This window comes from Polyodon spathula, unplaced genomic scaffold (assembly GCF_017654505.1).
Source record: "Polyodon spathula isolate WHYD16114869_AA unplaced genomic scaffold, ASM1765450v1 scaffolds_764, whole genome shotgun sequence".
NCBI lineage: Eukaryota > Metazoa > Chordata > Actinopteri > Acipenseriformes > Polyodontidae > Polyodon > Polyodon spathula.
The window spans coordinates 57189-80956 of record NW_024472252.1 but is presented as its reverse complement, the minus strand read 5'-3'; the positions used below and the strand labels follow the sequence as shown (position 1 = coordinate 80956).

General features: G+C 45.2%; 1 protein-coding gene across 2 annotated transcripts; it reads left to right on the top strand.

Moving 5' to 3' along the window:
* Positions 1–4120: 4120 nt before the first annotated feature.
* On the top strand, positions 4121–22564 carry LOC121308655 (max-binding protein MNT-like). Of its 2 annotated transcripts, XM_041241184.1 has the most exons (6): positions 4121–4569; positions 9477–9993; positions 11779–11820; positions 12438–12549; positions 20906–21098; positions 21578–22564. In XM_041241184.1, exons 1-6 carry the CDS (start codon positions 4497–4499, stop codon positions 22294–22296), a joined length of 1656 nt encoding a protein of 551 aa, XP_041097118.1. In that variant the 5' UTR covers positions 4121–4496; the 3' UTR covers positions 22297–22564. The 2 variants fall into 2 exon arrangements, with proteins under 2 accessions (XP_041097118.1, XP_041097119.1); XM_041241185.1 differs by lacking the exon at positions 11779–11820 and having other exon boundaries at positions 4123–4569.
* The last annotated feature ends 1204 nt before the right edge of the window (positions 22565–23768 follow it).

Here is a 23768-nt window from a genome sequence, read left to right as displayed (position 1 = left end):
TGGAGAGACAGGACTCAAAGTCAAAGCCAGTTGTGAATTAGGAATGTAGTTTCCAGAGCTGAGTAAGCTGCCTGTTTTACTGGTTCAATCTGAAATGCTGTGTGCTGGCAACAGCATGTGTATTACTGTCTTCAGTACTTCTTTCCACAACACTAGAATCCTCTCCCAGGCCATACAAGCTATACCAAGGGTTCAACAGTAAACCATTAAACATGAGATTAAGACTAATTAACTTCATCTTTATAAAGGTGCTACATTGACAGCACAGTAAGCCACTGTGTGTATTTCAGGCAGCATACGATCGGGCAGAGCTTCTAGTAGACAGACTGGAATTTTGCAACATTCTGGGGTAGAATCAATCAATAGATACAGAAACGCTGTAAGACCTACATTATGGCAGAATTGAACCAGTCCTGGGAAGACACGCCCCAGACTTGCCTCTGCTTCAGCAAACACTTATCTTCAAATTCTAGAAGCCCCGAATTTCAAAAAACCCATACTGTGCATCTTGAAATGCAGCTTAAATGTCACCCTAGATCGGTGTAGAAAGAGGGGTGCTGTATATTCTAGTGATATTAAACTGCAGTCTAACTACACTACTCGCCTGCTGTTTGTGTCTTTACAGTACTCCTCCCATGCAGTTTAGCACTGCCAGCATTGCTCCCGAATCAATTCCAAACTACAGTTCAGTTCTTGCTGCTTTTCATTTTCTCTTACATATTTTGGGGATTTTAAAAGTCCCAGCTTTACATGTTAAACTATATGTGATGTAAGTTTCCTTTTTAATATAGTTTGGGAATAAAAGGGTTAACTCCAGTCATTGCATCACCATGTGCGGTGACTGTGTTGCTTATCTTACAGTGTGGTTAATCTGAGCAAGCGGCATGTGATCTTTGGTAGAATCCGAACCATCGGTGAGCTTCACTGGCTGTTGCTGTCCGATCAGGTTGTGATTATTAAACCTGACTCTTGTTTGTTTAATATAGCTTTTTCTTTTCCGAGGCCGCGCTGGGGAGATTTTATTTGGTACATGTGACCTGTCGAGTGTGGGGGTGTGTGATCATTTCACTGGCGCTTTCAGAGGCTCTGAGCCAATATAAATAGTTTGCACAGCGCTCCTTTCTATGCGGTGTCAGTAGAACGCCCTGACCGCTGCTTACAATCCCATCCTTCTTAGAACAGAGAAGTGTGACTCTGTGCCAGTCCTTCATTAACGCTGCACTGGGTGGGAGGAGGACAGATACGTCTTGCACTGGAATCTAAACTGGATACAGCTGCACCACTTAGTCAGAAAGATGGGAGGTTAGCAGGACAAAAACGCAGTGTTCTGATATCACGCTTCAGATTTCCACAGCCCTTTCTCCTGCAGAAAACAAAACTACTACAAGCATCCTGTATTAGATGCACGTTCCTGAAGGAAAAATGAACTGCAGCACAAGCTTGGTGTGTCTAACCCTTTGTGTATACCCACACATGCATAACATTATCTCTTCTGCTGTTTCATTTGTCAGCTGCTTTCTATTTTAGCATGCAATAACTCCTGAGTGCCCTTACTCATGGTAATAAAGGGGCTGGTGATTTTAGATACCTACTGGTTTGTGGAGATGAGTGAGTAATGAAAAGCATGAACGGCACACAAAGTCACCATTAGGTGGCACTGTGGTACAGCATTCCAGCAGATACAGCTGCTTAGATATTAGTGAGATCCATTCTAATTGACTACAGGGATCTCAGCAGTTCACATAAAACAACTTCAAACCTGAACTGCTGAGACGATCCCTGTTTGAACTATCCTATTGTCTCAGAGTGCCTGTGGGCATGCACTGTTCTATCAGTCACATTACTGCTCTCTTTGAATTGCATGAACTGTGCATTTGGACAGACAGCGCTACAGGGACACTGCACAGTGAAATGCAGTTTATTAAATTGGTGAACCAGACAGGAGCGGGGGAAAGGCAGCTATATGTAAGATAGCAACCTTTTTCTTGGAAACCGTATTAGGCGATGAGCCTTTCAACAAAGAGAAGGATAGAGGAATCTATTTTAATGAGCCGTGAATGTGAGCCCTCGGCACTGTGCTGGGCTAACGCAGCCCTCCCTGATCCTCTCCTGGTCACCGGGTGTGTGAGACTGTGATGTACGATCTGAGGTGGCCTTGAATAAATAAACAACGCTCAGCCTTTTAGTCTCAAGACATTCTCAGCCAAATTTGTTTGTTATTGTTATTTGTACAGAGGCTGGAGACATTCAGTTTACACCAAACAGGCTAGTCCACTTGTCCTATCCTATCACAGCTTGTTGCTAGGCAGATGTGTGAGCTCTCTCTCTCTCTCTCTCTAGCAGACAGTTTATACCCACATGCCCTGTGGAACGCCGACTCCATGTGTTACTATGGAAACAGTCATGTGACTCGCCTATTAATAAAGCCTGCCATTGCATCACAGCAGACTGTGCAGGAGTCTCCACCAGGATATTCCACCAGCATTCAAGAAGCCAATCGCTGTCTGGGTTTGTATCTTATACATTTTAAAGGGGTATGATCCTGGTAAAATCTCTGCTTCAGAAGGGTTTCCACTCAGATGTAAGAGATGCCCTTTCGTGGTTGGGTTTCCCTGAGTTACACGTGACAGCTATAACTTCCTGCTGCTGCATGTGGTGGTAGGAGCAGGACTGACAGCCATCAGGGTCTGGTTTCTGACAGAGACAGAGTTCACAAACGGATGCTGTCCTGGTCAATTTCCTATCTGGTCAAAGACAGTCAGCCCCTTGCAACCTCTGGAATCTGATTTGCAGAGTGAAATAAAGGGCCAGATTGAAACAACTGTATTGACAAATATTCTGTTGACAGCTGTCTGCAATGCACTTATTTTGAAGTGTGCGTGATGCCAAGCACCTCCCACAGAGCTGCTGAAAAGTGACTCAGCTGGAGGGAGAGAGTGGTGCAATCAGACCAAGAGTGATTTCAGTTCTCTCCTGCAGAAACACAGGACAGAATGAGTCACGTTACACTGCAAATCTGTAGTATTTACTTACTTCAAAACCGAATCTAATACTGCAATCTCAAAGCCGAGAACCTTTATGTTTGTGTGCATGTATGTATGCAAGTGAAAAAAACATGTGCAAATGCGTGGCTGACTGGGTGAACTTGCCTCGCGCACTGATTGCATGCCTGCCAGAGGCTCCCCAGGGTCCTAAACCCCTATAGAGGGAGATTGCAGTAGCCACACACTGCTCATGACTTTTGCAGACATTAAAGGTTTGCTGACATAAGGGGGTTTAACAGTGGAGTATAGAGCAAAATATGGGAGAAAATCTCTCTCGCCGCACCCCGCATTGTGCAACTAGACCCCCGTGGTATTCTTCCGCTTTTTAAAAGACTTACAACAAACGACACGCCAGCAGTATAGCATGTGATATTAAAAACCGCAGGCTTCCCTGGGACAAGAAAAAAAAAAAAAGTTACAGCTGCCTGCAACAAAAGCAAAGGTGTGTAGAATGCAAAGCAACGCGCTGTCATTCACAATGGGAGTCGGTGTCTGTGTGTACAGCGAGCGGAAACACTTGTGACAATGCAAAATTAGACCGCATGGTCTGTCTATGCAGGCTGACAGATCACTGCATTGCTATCGTGCCCCAGCGGAGTTCGCCGGTTCCATCTGTATTTTGTGCTGCACTGGGCTAGTCGGACCCCGATTTAATACGGGTTCTAGCCGCCACCAGCACTGCCACCTGCACCCTTGTTTTCTGCGCAGCAATCACCCCGACAGGATGCAAGGCTGTTTAACGCGGGTGAATCGACTTCGCTCTTGCGAGCCCTGAGCTGCGGCTTTAAATGCAAATGAGCCGTTTGCACGACAAGCAGGGTGCCCATGTGGACGTGCACCATGCCTTGTTGTTCTCCACTCCGATTGGCTGCAGGGAGCGACATGTTTTAATCAAATGCAAATGTACTGCAGGGGAGGGCTGTCTGCAAAACCCGGCTTCGGATTCGCGTCACGTACAACTGACCGGAAATTCAGCCTTGACATTTGAACAAAATAAAGACTCGGAATAGGGTTTAATACGGTCTTGTTTCTGATGCAGACATTTTAATTACACACATGGTGTCATGTTCCTGGCGTTGTTTCGATGCCCTGTATATTTATAGCACGAGTGACGTAGCCGCAGTGCAATTCCCTTCCAAAAGCCCGTCCCGAATTCCAGAGAGCTCCGGCGCTGTTTTTGTCCCGGGTTGTCGTAGCGGGGGAGGGACGCTGCGCGGTGGGCGGGCTGGCTGGAGGTGCTTTTCATCTTGTTGTGTTTTCAGTTACTCGCATCGCCATCTTGTTGCAACCCCTCGCCTTGTCTGGAGCGCTTCTTGCGAGAGGGGATCAAGATTGGGTTGGCCGTTGAGCGGAATCCGAGGAGGCCGAGAGCAAAGAAGAAGAAGAAGAAAAAAAAGCGCAGATCTGCAAGACTTCACTTGAAAGCAGGCGGGTACCGAAAGCAGGCGAGAGATGAGCATCGAGACGCTTTTAGAAGCAGCCAGGTTTCTAGAATGGGAAGCACAGCAACAACAGAAAACACGTGGTAAGGGGGGGCAGCGGGGTAAATGGACAGTAACCCTTAAAGAAACAGCGGCATCCCTCTGTCTTTGTCGGGGTCTGCTTACTCTGGCCCTTCTATAGAACCCAGATTGTATTATAATGGCTCTAGCGATCAGTTTTTATTAAAAAAACAATAATACAAAACTGATATTTTATAATGATTTTGAATGGTTTTATATTGTGGGGGTTAGAGAATCTTTTTTTTGGGGGGGGCTGACGTGTGGGATTCCGTTGCACGGATGTAATGTAGTATGCACGGGATCTGCAGAGAGGAACGATCCCTCGGTTTGGCGTGTTCTGTTTTTAATTGGCATGCAGCTGGAGCGGGTTGTAATTTTGCTCGGTTGTGTTTTATCGCAGTGGAGTGAACTGCAGCGTTCCTCGGCGGTGTGGTTCATTTTCTCATGCAGGAATTCTCTGTACAGCCCCATTGTTCCAGATCTTGCACCAGTTAGCATGTACCATGAGCCGCATCCGAAAGCAGGCTTTAGCTATCATAATTATTTGTTCTCCTTTTATGGGTGTGGAGATTTTGTGAAACCCAGTGAATACAATGAACAGTTTTTTTATATGTGAAGAATGTACTGTATCTGTGCGTTGCTCCTCTTTTTAATATGCTGTCCTATTTTACAAAATGTAGCTCGACATTACAGTACGCATTTCCCTTTTCTGCGGGTTTTTTTTGACCCCAGCTAAAGTTTTCTGTCTACAAAATATGTTCATTTTATACCTTGTTGAATAAATTAAAAACTTATTTTTCTGATCGAGTAAAGACAAAAAAAGAAGCTTATTTCGTTTTAAAAGGGCGGTGGCAAACTACGAGAGCAATGCCGAGCCCTTTTTTTTTTTTTTTTTTTTTTTTGTCTCCCACATAAAATGACCTGACATAGCTTCGGTGTCATATGACACCCGGGTCCCTCCCTCTTCCCTTTTTATTATTTCAATATCCCCAGCCGAATTCTTATGCGCTTTGCATGTTTAATTAAAACAAAACGACTACAGTGTGCAATGCACCTTTGTTTAAAGTTAAAAAGGCGTGCAATGGGTAATATCTTGCGCCTGGTTGCTTGCAGAGAGTGCTTTGTCAGCCACCTCACCTCGTAGTGTTGCAAGATTTTGTTACGCTAGTTTGGTGACGTGTCTGGTAAGGGCACGCCTCCCCTCAGCGACCGCGTGTCCGGACCCCGCCCCGCTCGACCACGTGTGTGGCGGGCACTCCTGCCAGACACTCTCCGGGTTTTTTATTCTTGAGCTCTGGCGCAGGTCACAGTGGGGAAGGAAAACAGGGCACGGTTCCTCCCTCCCTCCCTCCCTCGGCGTTATACAATAGCGTGTATTTAAACTGTGCTAACAGAACCACCCCCTTCTTCATTCAGCAGAGGAAAAAAAAAAAATCACCAGATGTCGTCAGCAGACAAGCCTATAGGAGAACGTTTTTTTTTTTTTTTTTTTTTAAATACCATATCGGTGACGTAATTGGTATCTCCCGTTTTAAAGTCTGCCTTACTGCTAATAATTTTTACCTTAATATTTACTGTCCGATTTTTCAGTTAGAATAGCACAGAGCTGGGGTTAAAGGTTGCACCTGTAGTGACAAGTACCCGCTGTGGGAAAATTTAAAAAGCTTGTGACTAGATTTGAAAGGTTAGGCAACGCCTTTGGAGCTCCCTGCACTGCAGCTGTAAAGCAGTTTCAGTTGTATTCAGCTGCTCAGTCCCAAATGCCACAAGCTGAAGGCTGTGGCTGGCCAGTTTAAAGCATTGTGTCTGGAGAGTTCTGTTCTGCCCATTAGCTCGTGCAGAAGTTGACCGATGTATTTTTGCACACGCTGGCAACCTGTTTAAAAAAAACTCAGGAAACGGTTGTAGAACCAGTTTTAACAGAGCTGTCTCGCCTGCCTGGTGTGGAATTCTCATTAACCCTTGCCTCCTGTGTAATTTCAGACCTTTGGCCCTGATTTACAGTCCATGGTGTAGTCATGTACAATTTCACAACGGGTATAGTTTTGCATGAAGATTTTGTTTCAGTTTGACTGGGAGTGGTTTTCGTGACTGTTTCTTACTCTTTTGAACCCGTTCTGTCAAGTCCTGTCAGAGCAGTTTGTTATGAGATGTTGGCAGCGTGTCAGTTACAGGGCTCTGCAGTGAGGTGAAGTGCATGTGATTTTATTTGTATTCTGCCTTCACTTCCCTAAATATAGCCTGAGACAGACTGGGCTGGTTAGTTCACACTGCTTCTGAGAGAGGGGGGAATTTTCCATTGCTGCAGCTTGAATTGGGGAGCTGTGTGGAGAGGCACAGCCCACGCTGTGAGATTCCTGCAGTATATTAGTGTGCCTCACTGTGTCTCCCAATGCTGCTTCCCACTCCTGATCTTCAGAGAATTCCTATTGGATGACCTGCCTGTTGTTTTTGAAGCGGTTCTGCAGTCTTCAGAGGACTGCAGTCTGGGGATTTGTGAAAGAGTCCGTCTGTCTGTCTGTGTGAGCCGTGATGGCTGTAGCTCCTTGTGATGGTTTTTTTTTACGAAGCTGATCTTGGCTCTAGGTTTGTATTTTCAGCTATGTATGTGGTAAACCACAGACTGCTTTTAACAATAAAATATGCACAGGGATTACCAACCCATGCAAATGATTTAGAGAAATGTGGACCAAGGAGCCAAGTAAACCTGTTAAATCCATACATTATTTCTTATTTAATTCCATGCTTCTGTTGCGATATGATACATCGTGTAACGACAGTATCACGATTCATCGATACGCCATGAATCCTTGTAGTTATGGTTGTGAGATTGTATTTTATTTTAAGACCATACTGTTGTACATTACCATACGATGTGTTCCCCTGGGCAGTGATGGGACAGTATTTCAGTTCATTATTAATGAACAAAATATGAATACAGGCTCCCATGCAGTAGGTCGCTGGTGCTTTGCAATAATAGCAGTTTGTATCACGCTGGTGAACAATGCAGCATTGTAACAGCTGCTTTGTATCGTGAGACCAAGAAGCACCAAGTATCAGCGTGGCTCACTGACCGTCAATTTGTACATTCTTCTGGTTACAGAGAAACCAGCCCTGCTTGCTCTGGTTTTGAGTCAGAAATTCGTCTGGTTCTTTAAACATGTGTTTTGCGGGAATGGAGCTGTGCTAAAACACTGCCTGCTGTTGAAAATACGGGACTACTTCCAGTCACATTAAATCCTAGTGTAGTTGAGTTTAACAGTGGACTCTTTTTTTTAATAGAAATGCCTGCCTATCTGTCTGGCTGCATGCTGGCATTGTATTTGGAGAGTCTGTTCTCTTCTCTGTCTGTCTGTGAATTGGTGCAGTGCCAGTGGTAATGTACATCTCATTTCTATCCTCCTGTTTCTCTTGCTGTCCAGTATAACCATCCTTTGGTATTTTTAATATCAGTAAGAACCGAAGCGTCCGGTTCAGATTGCCCGACGCGGTGAGCCTTCCAGGATGCAGTACAGCTGTTGTCAGGGTTCTTGCATCAACATCCTTGTTTCTGTGGCAACCCAGCGGGCTGCCCTTTTCTTGGGGCAGGAAGCCGCCAGCACTGACTGGTGATTGGAGCGTCAGGATTTTGCAATTCCATGGTGAAGGCAGCAGCCCCCCCTCCCCCCACCCCCCACACACAAACTCACTCAGACACCTTGAGTCCCATCAGTACCAGTTACCTGTCTGTTTGCACATTTACCTTGCATTCTGTGCTCTATGAGTTACAGGTCTGTCTCTATTAGAGCTTCACAAACCCATTATTCGGGTCAAGCTGCCCACAAGTGAGGGTCGTTGGTGTTGACCGGGCTGATTTACCAGTCCAAGTGAAACAAGAAACCGCTGCTTGGGTTTGCGTAGATTGCTGTTCTTAAGAGAAGTAGGAAGCCACACCAAGCCAAGCAGCGGATTCTCCGCGGAGAGCGCAGTCTGAGCAGTGGAATAATGGGCTGGAACAGCGCTGATCTATATATTCCATAGAGCCAGGATCAGGGGGGAGAGAGCACTACCTGCTTCAGATATGTCACAAAGGGGCTTTCTTTGTTTGGGGTTTTTGCACTTAAAAAAACAAGTGTTTGAACCCCCGTCTAGGACTGCTCAGCAGTGGCAGGCTAGATTATATATATATTAACCTACTGTCCTGCCTCTACTGTACAGCGATGGCTATATACCGTTCACTGTTCTCATGTTGCTGTCTGAGAATTCACCTTTGAACAGGATTTCGTAATTCATAATCTCGCTCCTGTCAGCTGTTTTGAACTGGTTTGATCTGCTGTTTTCTATTGTAGGTATGGTTGAGCAGCTTTGGTCTCTAAGGGCCACCCCCCTCCAGGTTAAACGGATATTAGTCATTAACTATGGGGCTCGAATTGGAGATTTTTAGGGTCAGAGAGACAATCTGTGTTTTTGCAGTACCACATTTTTTGCATTGTTGTACTAGGCATTTACCACTGTTTGCCATGTTTATTAATAAGCTTCACCGTACCTCGTTATTCTTCTCAATACTTGCTCTTGCTTTACTGTGTTCACTATGCTTCATTGCATGCTGTGCTGTGCCTTTCCTATGGGAAACCTTGACAGGAATGCCCTCTCTTCCTACAGTGTCAAATGTGATCTAAGGTGGTGCCTGTTGTGGTATGAAGTTATTTTTAAAAAAAAATACATTTGCAGATATTTAATATAGATAGTGGTGCGTAGCTTTTTTGCATTATGGAGATGGGATACGCTGCAAGATGTTAACATGAATTGAATAGACTCGAGCCGCCGGGACTCGTGAGGACTTGTAGACTGAGCTGCTCGCTTGCATGCAGAGCTGTCTGGGGGAGCTGCCTGTAATCAGAGCTGCATCGTGATGGATTTCTGTAGGTCTTTGTTTGCCTTTCCTCCACAGATGAGGATGAGAAGCGTGAGAAGTTGCAGCTGGACTGGGAGGAGCAAGTGGACCGGAAGCCCGTGGTGGTTGCGCTTCCTGCGCAGATGCGGGTGAATCATGTGACCCGTGGCGAGGAGGCGTGTCCAGAGCATCGGCCCACCCCGGTCCCGCCTCCTCCCCCGCCCCCTCCCGTCCAAGTCGCACTCATTCCCGTGGTAACCAGCCCTACTGCCCTGGCCCTGTCCTCCGTCGTCACGCTCTCCCCCCCAGGGATAGAGTCTCCACAGCGCCTCCCGTTGGGCCCCGCTGTGAAGGTCGAGCCCGTCACGCCTCCACACTCCTGTAGCCCCAAGCAGCAGCATCAGCTGGTACAGACCTACCAGACTCCCATCATCACAGCCTCTCCGCACCACCTGATCCATCAGCCGGTCCCAACCCAGACGCAGGCTTCGCATCAGCTGCAGTCCAACGCAGGGGTCAAACTGAGCAGTCTTGAGGAGGCCAGACACCTGGAGCAGAAGAGACGGCCTGGAGGGTGAGTAGCAGGAGTGGAATACCCTCCCCCTGTAAGATCAACCACCCAGCCAGGGATGGGGTCTAGTCCTGTCAATTCCTGTTAAAATCAATTCTCAATTCCAGTTCCCAGTCCTTTTTAGTCAAACCCAATGTCTTCTATGATATGACTTTATTAAATATACAATTTGTCCTACACGTGTACAACTTGACAGCAGTAGATGCAGTTGGGTTGTGGCAAGTTGGTAAGTTGTGTGTATGTTTGCGCAGTGAAGCATGTGTTGTAAAAGGAACTGGGAATGGAATTCACCCCCAACCCTGCAACAGTGGATGTCAGTACCTTTTTAGTTCTGTCGTGATTTGGAAGGTGGCATTGTTTTGCTCTACTGCTAGTTAATTCATTGAATGGACCCAACAATCAATAGTCTCTTAGGGAGTTGTTTGTTTTGTATAGTTTTTTTTGCATTGAAAATCATTTAGCAATGTTGGAGGTGCACACCAAGCACGGTCTACACCTTGTCCAGGGTGTGTTGGCTTGGGTCTTCTTGCTGTTCTCCTGGAGAGTTTTTTTTCAATGAATTGCTTTGTGCGTTGTGTTTCTGTCGGGACATTTTAATTGGCTTGATGTCACTTGATGTTGTCTGGGTGTCGTCTTGTTAGGAGTCTCTCGGTTCAATAATTCGTTTCAACGTCCATCCGATAGAATGCAGCTTCATTGTGTAAAGTGGTTAGGGTTATGGACCTCCCTGGCTGCACAGAGGACCAGACGCTAATCACCTGCTCTTGAACTAGGCTAGGGGGTGCTGTGGAGCCTCTCCTTGTGTTTCTGCTCTTCACAATCGTCAAGCAGTGTTGGTAACTTACATCTAGAAACTTATCAGGGTTCCCTAGCGACTAAATGTTGTCAAAGTGACAAGCGACAAATCGAACGACTTCTAGTTTTATGAATATTGTCAAGTTGAGGCTACGTAACCATCTGGGTGTGGGCACACTGCTGCCTCGTTTCCACTGAAGGCATATCTGAGCTGGGCAGTCTGGGCGGGGCGGAGTTCAAGATGGCTGTCTGCGTGCCAGTGTCATTTTGTAAAGGTCATGGCGCCGCAGTTTAAGGTCACGTTTCGTAATATTTGTGTGTTTCCACTTCTGCTGCCGTTTTCTTTAATCTTCTTGTGTTCATTTTTTAATTGAATTTGATCTCGACACTGATTTGGCTGGCCGATCGATCAGCCACCATAGTTAAAACAGTTTGTCTCTTCAGCACTTTGCGCTGTGCAGAAGTAAGCCATCGAAGTCTGAAGTGGATACTGTCTGAAGTGTAGCTGAGGTATAACTGAGTGTCCGTGGAAACGCCCTCGAGCTACACCTCGCCCAGACCGACCAGCACAGCGATACCCGGGGAGAGGCAGTGGAAACGAGGCATGAATGCTATACTGAGTGTGAGAACTGAGCTGACTGCTGCACCTATAACCTCCATGACACTGTTAGAAAAGTGATTAGCACAACCGCAGACTTTTAAAAGCAACAAAGACATCTACCAGCAACCCACAGGCTGAGCCATGTACCCTTGCTCAAGAGCCATCTCCACCCCAAGTAGGACAGTGGGGTTAGGCTGTAGGGCACTTCCAGATGCATTAGCGATCCTACTTCAGTTTAGTAGAGTTTGCGAAGTCTACCTAGCGACATCTAGTGACTTTTGAGGTCCGTCCGACGACACTATCGTCAGGAGTAGGTAGTAAAGGCATTTAAAAAACAAAAACAAAAAAACAGTCCTATAAAATAAATATTTCTTTTTGATCTGTGTTTTCAGGGCAGGGACAAGAGAAGTACACAACAAGCTTGAAAAAAACAGGTGGGTGCATCTCTCTCCCTGCTAGAACTCTGTAATACATACAGTCTCTTCCTGAAAATCTCTTCACCTGGCCTCTCGAGCTGCATTTCCACTGCCCATGAGAACGCAGTCCCTCGGCACGCAGGTTCAATGAGGTCCTAGCGAACAGTAAAGCATTCCCGATGCATGTGCGTACAAGAGGTCTTCACCATCTCGCCCATGACTGTTGCTCACATTTATACACAGGTCTTAACGGTTGATGGTACGCTGTAGGCTTGATAAGCTGATCGTGATTTCACTTATGCATGGCAGCCTTGAGCAGTGGGAAAAGTAGCTTGCAGTTCTCCAGGCTTTTTATCTGTTATATATTTTTTGTACAAACCTTGTTACGATAGTGTCTGGACCTGTTTGTGTGGCAAACCAGTGCAGTTTTAAATTAAACGCTGGCTGAAAAGGCAAGGTACCTTTTAAAGCAGCCCTAAACACAGCAGTTGCCTGTGTGACATGCTTTTGGGGAGCTTTGGTTTTGGCGATGCTCATTTGTTTACGGCTTCACAGCTGAAGATCGTTATATTGAAAGGTGTGCTACTCCGAGCTCGGTTTGTTGAGCTAATGGCAGGTTCTGTCGCCCCCCCCAGACGAGCGCACCTGAAGGAATGTTTCGAGTCTCTGAAGAGGAACATCCCAAACGTGGACGACAAGAAGACGTCTAACCTCAGTGTGCTACGGAGTGGCTTGAGATATATCCAGGTAGGTACCCTCCTCATCCACTGCGTTGAGAAGCCATGGCTGCAGACTCGGCTGCAATTCCAGTGCTGTTGTCATATTAGCTGCAGTGTCGTGGATCACTTCAGTTCCGCGTGTATTTGTGATTCGATCATTCTTGTATTTCCGACCTCTTTTAGTTGACCCCGTGTGTTTATTTGTACAGAGTGTTTCTGTATTTGTACCTGTGATTTTACTGCTTGGTTATTTAGATTGCACAGCGTGAACATGTGTTTGTGTGCCGTTTTATCTTGCTTTAAGTATAATTGTAAATAGATTTGTAATTGCTGCAGCATAATTGTAATTCAACAAAATCTCACTGGAATTGGAACTGGAGTTCTGCAGTAATTCTAATTCTAATCGAGTCCAGGTCTCCGGGTTCTGATTCAGGGATGGGAAGAAGACTCCTATCGCATAGCAAATTCACCCATTCTGGGTTTTACTATGAGCTTGATCACCTGCATACGTAACAAGCTAGGGTGTGTCTTCTAAAACTCCTAGTAAGTAAAACCAGGAATTGATCAAGCTGCTATGCAATGGGAGTCTTATTTCCGCCCCTGTGATTGCAGTTTGACCTACAGCACAGTAAGCGATTGGCTACCAGCCAGCGGTAGCTGAAGCTGTTGACCTGGAAATATTTTTATATTAGTGTGTACTGGAAACTGATGCAGGGGAAGTGTTCCAACGTAGTGAGAGAGTCCTGAATCAAACTACTCAAAAGCAGGCCAGCCTTCTATGTGTGGAAAGGCATTTAGCCTTTTTTTTATTTGGTAATATTAACACGGCAAAGAGGGGGGGGGGGGGGTTAAAATCTACCAGTTGGCTTCCATGCCTGCTGCTTGTTGTCCGTTACTGGGACACTGTAAATGAAAAGCACACACTGTACAGACCGCTAAAAGCCTTCAATTGAAGACTGAACTATAAGCAAAGCAAAACGAGAATAGAAGAGAGTTTGTTTGTTTGATTTAGACGAGATAAAAGTCATGGCGTAACAACAGGAAGGGGAAATAGGTGTCTTCAAATACTGCCAGCCCTGATTTATACATTCTGTAAGTGCACAGCAAAAGCAACATCAAGCAGATTGTCTGGTGGCATTAGTAAAGTGGGGGAGGGGAGAGGGAATCCGCTTTCATTAGATGAAGTGGTTGATTATCCTGCTGGACCTAGAAAGTAGGGCATTGTGGGGGCCGGGGGCTGGGAGCTAAGCTGCCATCGCTTGCTGTCAGCCCCTTCCCTTCTCATTTTAATGGTGCTGTGTTAGCGTGCCCCGCTCGCCTGCCAGACTGTGCTGGGTGCTGAGTAGCAGTGCCTGCGCCTGAGCCTGCTGATTAGGGCTTAAGGTGCATTTGAATCATGACGGGAAATCAAGGTGAAAGGCTCCTAGAGTAAATTGGAAGAACTGCTAATTGTCTTGGAGGTTTGAGTTGCAGAGATCAGAGGTCTGGGATGTTTCCGGTCTGGGAGACACACACTGGTGTTGCTGGAGTACTCCTTCACATACTCGACTATTCATAACAGGACATTATTGATCATTTCTAACTTTATTTAGCCACAGACCCTCGACAGTTTCTACCTTCAGTGTTTAATTTAAATGATTATTCAAAAAAATATCCAGATGTTCAATTTATCCATGAAATGTTGGTTTTGCTGTGGAACGATTTTCTTTTAAAACTGAATTTGTAGGCATTCGTACTGAGCGATACTACTGGCACTGTTAGATTTGGAATAATAATTGCAGGAAAGGGAATCCTGGGTGGGCACCATTTCCAGGGGTTTGCTGAAATCTTCTTGGGGGTTGCAAAGGAAATGAATATCGTGTTGATCAACGTGTAGTGTGTTTAATATTACGCAGTGTTAGACAGCGAGGAGGGCCACTAGATTGCAGGTACATCTGTTCCTTTTTGTTTCTGACTGAAGGATTTCTGTCAGGACTGTGTTCCTGTTCTCAGAGTAAACTGAAGAAAGCATTACGAAATCCTAACCGCAGCACGGCTGCCACCGGCACACTGCTTACAAATCAGACTCGGTCATACACGCAGACAGGAAATCAACGAGAATGTGTGGGCTAACTCAACATGGTTCGTTATCTGGATCAAAATTAACAATAATAATAACCGTATTAACAAATAAACCTATTTAATAAACGTATCAATAAATAATACGTCAGGAGTTGGTTCGCAACAGAAACAAACACTGTACACAAGCAAACACGTGAAATAATAGAGCGCGGTGCATGTTAATCCCCGATGCATGAGTGCTGTCTGCTTGCATTTCATTCAATGACCGAGTAATTCAAACACACACTGCACAAGCCAAATACGAAAGATGCAAATGCTGCCTTTGTGTGCCTTCCTGCGCAGCTGAGACACTGAAAAGCCTCTGCCCATTGTGTCTAGTCTTGTATTAACTTCTAGCCGTCGATAACATTTGAAACCGCCGTCCTTGGGATGCACGCAGGCTCCCGGGCAGACTGCTTTGATAAACTACGTAATTGAAGCAAGACTAGGTTTTGGCTTTTGTTTTTTGCCCATTTGGGGTACAGTTCCTGTGTTTCGAGTTTAAATAAGAGTGCTGCCGTTCGAGCTTCAACCTGTATTTTTCTTCCGTTTTTGTCAGTGGCATGATATATTTTATTTATTTATTTTCTAAATTGGTTTGTGTGCACAATACGAGTCTCTCTCTGTTTGTGTTATTACTGTATTCTTTAGGACTTTTATCGCAATAGAAAAGCACACTGTGTTGTTTTTCGTTAGTTTCGCTGAAACAGCAGCGCTGCCCTCTCAGCTCGGGCCTCTCTCCACGTGACCGCGCCGCGCACAGGGCTACCCCCGAGCCGCGTGACGTCACCGCTGCGTGTGGACCCCGCCTCGGCAGACACGTGACACCGGGCTGCAGCTGGTTCAAAGAGCGCTGGGGCTCTGCGGTAATGAGGAGCCGTCTGCTCCCTTGCGCTGTAAACAGAGACACGGTTTACAAAACAAAAAATATATGTACAAAAAAATTTCAAGGTCAACGTGTTTTAACACCGTGTGTGAGAAACACCAGCATATTTTCAAATACAGTATAAGTAATATTTTTTTCTAGAATATCCGTGCCAGCCATTCATTTATGTATTTATTCTGCTGGCTATCACAGTATTCATTGCAGCAAACGCAAAAGGCTCACAAATTTGTTATTTTTCTAAACGTGTCTTAAATTGCTCTGTACTTCCACTGGACTGTAGTGGGCAGATATAGGCACTACATTCTCGTTGGAACCCTTGTTAAATATTTTCTACATCACATAATGGAAATGTACTTTCCTAGTAGCCTACTTTTTGAAGCAGTCAAAGTTTTTTTTTTTTCTATTCTTAGTTGTATTTTATCTGCTGTTTTTGTAACCAACTAGTTCCAAGTAGTAGAAATTCTGTGAAATTTCAGTCTTCGCTGCATTCCACGTGGTGTTGCACTAGCAGCTGCGTGACGTCCTGTTGTGAAAGTGGATCTACGCAGCTATGTGAAAGGTCTGTTTTTAATGCTGTCTTTCTGCGTGGTAAGGTTCGGGTGTTAACACACACATCCCGTTGGTCTTACGTAGTGGGTCACCCTCACAATTGCCTTAATACATTTTAAACTGGGGGGGGTCATTTTGAAAGCGGCAGTGAAAAAGATGTTGCGTGCTGCCCTCCCCCCGCCTCTTGCGACTTGCTGGAAAAGAGAGAGCGTTTTGGCTCTTGTGAAAGAGGCTAACCAGTGCGACTCCTCCCCTCAGGGACAGATGTAAACTACATTGCCGGGTTTTCTAATTCAAAACGCAAGGTTACATTCCCCAGCGTGCTCTGAAAATAATAACCAGTGACTAATCTCTTGAAAGCTCAGCGAGTAATTCAGATAGCCCAGATATAAGTTTTCATTAATACCCATTTTTGAGGGCATTGACGTTCTGTAAACACGCAAGTATAAAACTGTATTCTGTATACCACATGGCTGAAGCATCTCTCAGTGTGAAATGAGCACAGCGGGAACTCTTGAGTTCTGGGGACGAGTTTAAACTTGTTGGAATAAGAGACTAGAAAAAAAAAACATAAGCAGAAGAGGCAAGTAAGCCCGGATAGAGGCGATAGTACAATGCAATGTAATTCCTTTGAAAACACTTTGCTTAAAGGCTGCTACCTCATTATTCCCACTGTTCCACTTACTAGGGCCGCTGTAATGGACCCTGCAAATACACTGCAAAGCACCAGCACGTGATTGAAGACAAACGCTCCCTTTCTTTCATGCAGTGAGGTGTTCTTGTGGGTGTTTAAAAGAAAGAAAAAGCTTTTTGAATGCCCTTTTTGTTAGATGGGCATTCTGTTAGCTTTGTAGGTCTGTGTGTGCTGATGGAGAGGGAAGCTCTCCTACACTCAAGTCTGTTTTAAAAGTGCATTGAGATTGATCATTGGGTTAATCTAGGGGAAGGTGAGGCTAGGGGTTTAATAATAATAATAATAATAATAATAATAATAATAATAATAATAATAATAATATCTGTTTTTATAGCAGTGTAAAGTGGAAGTAGTTTTGGTTGTTTGTCTGCATTTTTTATTTAAAATCAGTTTTGCAATTTGTTAAATCTTGACCCTTTCTCATTTTGCCAACATGAATGCAATCTAAACTTAAGAAAAAAGGATCCAGCTCTGCAGTATTAAAACACCTGTTTCTACGAACACACTTACTGGTCCGTTGACCTTAGTTGTCTGCTCTGTAAAGCTGCACATGTGTTCAGTCAGAGTGGTGCTCAGCCCTTCATTTCACTGAGTGCCATGTGCTCCGGGCTCACATGCTGCTCTCCTTGCTCTGTTTATCTTCACAGAGCTGCGCCTTTCATCTTGCCTGATTAGCCTGGATTGTCTTCCTAATCCAAGGCAAGGGCCGTTCAGGAAAAGGAAAGGAGATATATAAACAAGAAACAAACATACTGGAGATTGCATGTAAAAAAAAAAAAAAAAAAAAAAAAAAAAACACAAACAAAAAAGAAACATGCCTAGGTAGATTTGAGAAGATGTTTACAGTGTTTTCGGTAATAACCATAATTAATGATCCTGACTCATTTCGTTAACTACCTGCTCATTGTAATCATGTCCAAACCTGCTTGATTTGAGCATGGCACATCCAGAAGTGGCCAGGAGGATTTTATTGTGGCAGTTTACATTGGTCCATTATGGTGTGGTCTAGTGACAGTCAGGGTTAGGATCGTTGCTGTTGATCTGGGCTGACTTTATCTTTCAAAGTGAAAGTAATTCAGAAACAGCTGCTTGCTGCTTCACTTGGAATGGTAAACCAGCCCAATGAACAGCGACCCTCACCTGTGTGGCGAGCTGGATCAGAGAGTAATGGGTTTGTGTGGTCAGGAAGGTTTGACTTCTTTTTAAAACGCGCAGTTATTGAAAGAAAGTCGGCAAACGGAATCTGCCACTATACTGGGTTATTGCTCGTGTTGCTACCCTCCCTGTGTCCAGGCATTGCTTCGTTGAGATCCTGTATACATGTTCCACAGACAGCGAGGTGCTGCTGGATCACACAGGCTGTGTCATTGGTACTGACGGCTTCTGCATTGAAGCAAAGAGTTCAGCTTTCTGCTTGTCTTTATTCTAGGGGTGAACACTGTTTTTGGTGCATGTTCAGTTGTCCTCTCTCTCTCTCAAGCTTTTTAATCAAATAGATAAATGGCCAAATAAACCAACCAAAAATAGCTGAGAGGGGGCTTGTATGTGACTGTGGAGGAAGACTGCACAATAAAGGAAACGCTCTGCCCTCCCCACTATCCACGTCACACCAGCGCAACCTGGCCTACTCAATTCCGTCGACATGGAAACCGTGGAGGTTTTCTGTTTGTTGCCGTGGCAACAGCTGGGGGACACCAGCATCTCGTTTGCTGAAACAAAAGCCTTGTTACTTTATTGCCGCTGCCAGCTAGAATAATACAGACCTATCGGTCGCATAGAGTAACGGCTGGAGTAGAGCCTCTTCAGTGATGAATAGAAACGTTCTGGGTGCGCGGCCCTGGGGACTGAAGGGCTGTGTTTTTGCACAGAGCAGGGAGAGCGACAGTGCAGAGTTCTCGCACATATGTCTCTGGATCCTTATCACACCTGAGGTACCAATTATGCCCCCTTCCCTTTTTTAAAAGGAGATTAAAAATCATGTTCCTGTAGATAAACGAAAAACCGAACACGCTTGAGAGGTGAATCGATAGACCAAATAGACCAAAAGCATGGCAACCCTCATTGCAGCTCACCACGTGGTTTTTGAATGAAGAAGAGTGATTTTTAGTTTGGTATGAATACATACCCTCAACTCATTAAATTTAGTTTTTCAAAAAAATAGTCTCTCATTTTAAGTGATCATCTGATTTTTATTATGCAGGATCACATGTGTCGGGTGCATATCACATCGTAACCCACATGTCGTGATTTAAATCATATCGTGACATTAGGGTATCGCTACACACTTAATTCATAGTGCTTAGGAGGACTTGAACTGTATAGCTCATTCTAGTTTTGTAAAGAAAAATAAAAAACGGTTATCTCTTTCAAAAAGCTGGAGTGAACCTATTGAAAATATGGCCCAGTATGTCTTATTGCCACAATAAGGGTAAAACCTGGAACAGGCTCAAAGTGCTATGCAGTGGGGCCCTCTCCATGATTTAGTGTTTGTGTTGCACTGTAAGCAGTAAGGTTCTTAGTGGGAGGAAGTCTCAGTGCTTGTGCACAATTGGGTTGTCTCCAAGCTGAGATGAAAAAGCTGCTCTGCAGGATCTTCTCTTTTATTCCTGCTCCTGACACATTGGTAAGCATCTGGCAGCCCGCCCACCACGGCTGGAAGAGGTGATGAGTCATCAGCAAACGAGCTGGCTTGAAGCCTTTGAAAACGCCCCGCTGCCACTAAACATCTGAACGATATCAGCAAAGACGAATGCCCTTTGGACGAATCAGCCCTTAGCGTGCTAGAATTTGTTAACAATCTGTCACAATCCTCTCTTCATTCTCAAGCAGGTTTGGCCGCTGCTTGCTTTTCTGTGCATTAAGCGACCTGTGTAGATTGTCTGGTAAAACTCGCAGGATTTAGCTTACACTAGAGCCTGTTTATTGCTGCGTGAAGTTCCTGTCTCCCCATCTTTTCATCTCGCTCTCCTTTTTCCTCTCTGTCCTGTGTGGTCTCCTGGCAGACGGTATAATTCTTCTCCCCTCTGCTGACCGCTCGAAACGTCTTGGCGCTCCTGTTCTTGAGAGTTCCTGACTGCTCTGTTCCCAGGTCAGGTGACCCACTTTCGCTCCGGCTCTTTTGCATCGCTTGGTTTGAATTGAAGCCCTGAATAGAGTAGCTGGATTCTCGGATTGTAATAAGAGAGGGGTTTGGTGCCAATCCAGAATTCTACCCCCCTACTGCAATTCAAACAGCAAAGACACATCATAGCTAATGCATAAACTATTAAAAAAAAAAACAAAAAAAAAAAAAAAGTCTTGGATGACCAGTAAGTGAATTATTATTTTATTATTAGCTTCAGGGTCGTTTTTTGCTGATGTGTCTCTTAAAATCTGAATACAAAAAACAAAAAACGTACAGGTTATACGTTTCCTTTAACAGCTGCCTTATGCCTGCGTGTGTACTGTGAATAGCAGGCACATGCATAGCTGATAGAGTCGGGCCAGGCCTGCCAGTAGTACTACATTATTGCAGTGAGTTGTTTACAGCATAGCATTGGCGCCTGAGTGAGCAGGAGATTTCCTGGCAGAGGGAGGTGTCAGCCTCTGACACGTGGAGGGGGGGTGAGTGAGTTCACAAACAGGCGGGGCAACACAGAGAGCAGGGGCCCACTGAGACAGCAGGAAACTGGATCCACGCTGTAAGCTTACTGGCTGTATGAAACCATTCTGTTTAGTTGGCTTGCTTCCCAATCAGGTCCTTTTTCTTTATTGTTAAAGACATTTGACTGAAACTAAAAGTCATAGTAATTATTGATTAGTTAGTGTTGCTTTCTTCCAATCCCCTGACTGTTTGGAGTGGCTTGCATTTCTTTGTCGTTCGATCATCATTCTTGTAACGTCAACCACTTTTCGTTTCCTCATTAGTTTGAAAAAGTTCTATAGTAGGTTTGTGTATTTATTTATTTATTGCATTTATATAGCGCTTTTTATACAAAAGAACAAACCACAGTCCATTTGTATAGCATGTTACACAATACAACTGCCACAGTCAAACCATTTTAAATAACAGTACACACAATACAAAAACATATGATGCCGGTATACAGATGATCTGGTGCAGGCGTGCTCTGTGATCTGTGAGTTTTTGTGAGTCGTCTCTCTCTCTCTCTCTAGACCCTGAAGAGGAAGGAGAAGGAGTATGAGCATGAGATGGAGCGCCTGGCCCGTGAGAAGATCTCCATGCAGCAGCGACTGGCCGACCTGAAGAATGAGCTGACCCAGTGGATGGACGTGCTGGAGATCGAGCGCGTGCTGCGCCAGACCGTGCAGCCCGAGGACGACCAGGTGTCCACCTCGACCGCCTCAGGTACAATGCTGGGGGGTGGGGGGGAGCGACCTGCACCGGACAAGGGCTTGAGGGGGAAGAGACTCCCTGCATGCTCTGTAGCTGAACTTGTGACCTCTGTAGCTTGTCTGGTTAAACTCAGGGGACTGAGCTTATAGTGGAACCTCAAACTGCTATTCCAGGGTGAGAATAAGACTCCCTTTGCAGAGCAGTTTGATCTGTTCCTGGTTTTCAGTAAGTTTAATAAGACACACCTGAGCTTGTTATCTACACATCATAGCAAATCAAAATTGCAGTAAATCTAGGAGTGGGTGAAGCTGCTGTGCAATGGGAGTGTTATTCCCATCCCTGCAGTCCTGTAGTCATCCATTGGAGAGCCCGGAAAAGCCCCTGGATTGAGCAAATCACTGTATATTTGTGAAAAATGGTGCTGTCATGTATTTTTCTAAAAGGAAAACTGTTAATATTACAAATGTTGATGGTTTTTTTTAATCCTCCAGAGGGTGAAGACAACTTCGACCAGGACATTGATGATGAGAGGCCTGCCCTGCCGCACAGCTCCCTGCCCAGAGTACCTCCACGCCTGCATCCTGAGCTCCTGAAGGCTCTCCCGACCTCCTCCATCCTGCCTCAGCACATCTCCATCCAGCAGCACAGGCCCCAGCAGCCCTCCGCGACGGTGACAGCTCCACTCCAGGCCCAGGCTTTGGTGGCCCCTCAGGCCATGATGCCCACCCATACCCACATAGTCCAGCCCACGGTCATCGCCCATGCGGCTGCCACAGCCTCCCACGCCTCCGTCATCCAAGCGGTGAACCACGTGATCCAGGCTGGCTCCAAACACATCGCCCACATTGCCCCTTCCACGTCGAACTCTATGCAGCTCACCACCACGGCCCAGCCCATCGGCCACATCACGGTCCACCCTGCCACCCTGAACCACGTCACCCACCTCAGCCACCACCTGCCCACCATTTACCCCCAACCCATGGCAGTCTCCCAGCCTGCAGTCATGAGCCACATTGCCCACACGCTGTCCCACGCCCAGGTGAATGGCACGCCCCCAAGCCAGCAAGCAGCCAGCATGGTGGGTAAGCAGGCAGCAGTGGGGGCCCAGGTGGTAGCCCATCACCCGCAGCTGGTAGGCCAGACAGTGCTGAACCCAGTAACTATGGTAACCATGCCTTCCTTTCCTGTGAGCACACTCAAGCTGGCCTGAGACACACGCGAAGGGTGGGGGGGATAAGAAAGGGTTTTTGGGTTCATTGTAACTCTGGACAACTTTAAAAGTAAATACAAAAACAATCCTAAAATAAAAAAAAATATATGTATATATATCTATTAGAATTTAAATTTAAAACAAAAAACTATAATGAAACAAAAGAACTGTAAACTCTACATTCCTGATTTCAGTCAAGAAACATCATTTTTGTTTCTCACAGAGGACTGTGACGAATGGGGTAAGATCGTGCTTGAGGCCTCTATTGGTTTTGGGGACACTACTCTACCCCACTGATGGGGAGTGTGTGGGGGGGGGGGGGGGGGGGGGTGTCTGTGAAATGCACTGTTCCGCTATGAATTTAAAAAAAATTTTCTAACGAAATAATAATAATAATAAAAAAAAACTAAAAAACTGTTTTGTTCCGTGTTGTAGGTAAATTGACGTAAGCGTGTAGCGCTCTTAACAACAATGTACAGCGAGCCAGAGGGGTCTGTAGCTAAACGTTCTTCTCCTGTGTAATTGCAAACTCTTTCAAGCAAATGCCTCTGGCATAGAGATGTGCAGAGAATTGACTTTCCTTGTTTAAGAGAAACACAATAATAAAGCAGGAACAAACCAAAAAAATCCAGTCACAATGAAGGTTAAAGACACCCGATCTTAATTCTGTGCAAATCTCTACTCTGATGTCAAGTCAGTGTGTCAACAATCGGAGATGGAAATAAGACTCCCATTGCATAGCGGTTTGATCCATTCCTGGTTTTACTATGGGTTTGGGAGCTTGTCACAGTGTACAGATAACTAATCAAGCTGGTATAAAAACCTTGCATGAGTGAAACTGCTATGCAATAGGAGTCTTATTAACATCCCTGGTTCTATTAGCATGAAATACAAGTCCTGTTCCCAGCGCATATCTGATAGATTTTTATTACAATTTATATAATCAGTTTGGCCAAGTGGGCTACAATATAGGAGAGCCTCCAAACCCACACAGCTGCTGTCTGTAACAATTCTTGCATCATTAATCATCACTGCTATTGAAGTAAGTTCAGAATACACCTCTTTCTACATGATCTCTCGCTGAGGTTCAGATCACCAAAAATTATTTTTCTATATATATTCCACAACAACATTTTGCAGCTGTCTTTTATACCCACGTGTGTGGTGTTTCGCATTAAATCCAGACATGAAGCCGGGGGCACTCGGCCTTGATCCCCCAGTTATTTGTTTCAACCAGTTGTCCTCTTTTAACAGAGCCAGGAAATGGCTGTTTCACATACTCAGAAAAAAAAACAGAAGTGGACGAGCAAGAAAAAGTCCGGTCTGTTACTGTTGTCTCGAGAGGCTGTGCTAGAGGACAGTAGTGCAGTTTTGGTTGAAACAAAAAACCTGGACTTTTTCACTGTGCCATTTTGGCGGTCGTGCGTTGCTTTCAGCCGGTAATCTGCTCCTGTAGAATTCCTCCCGTCTTG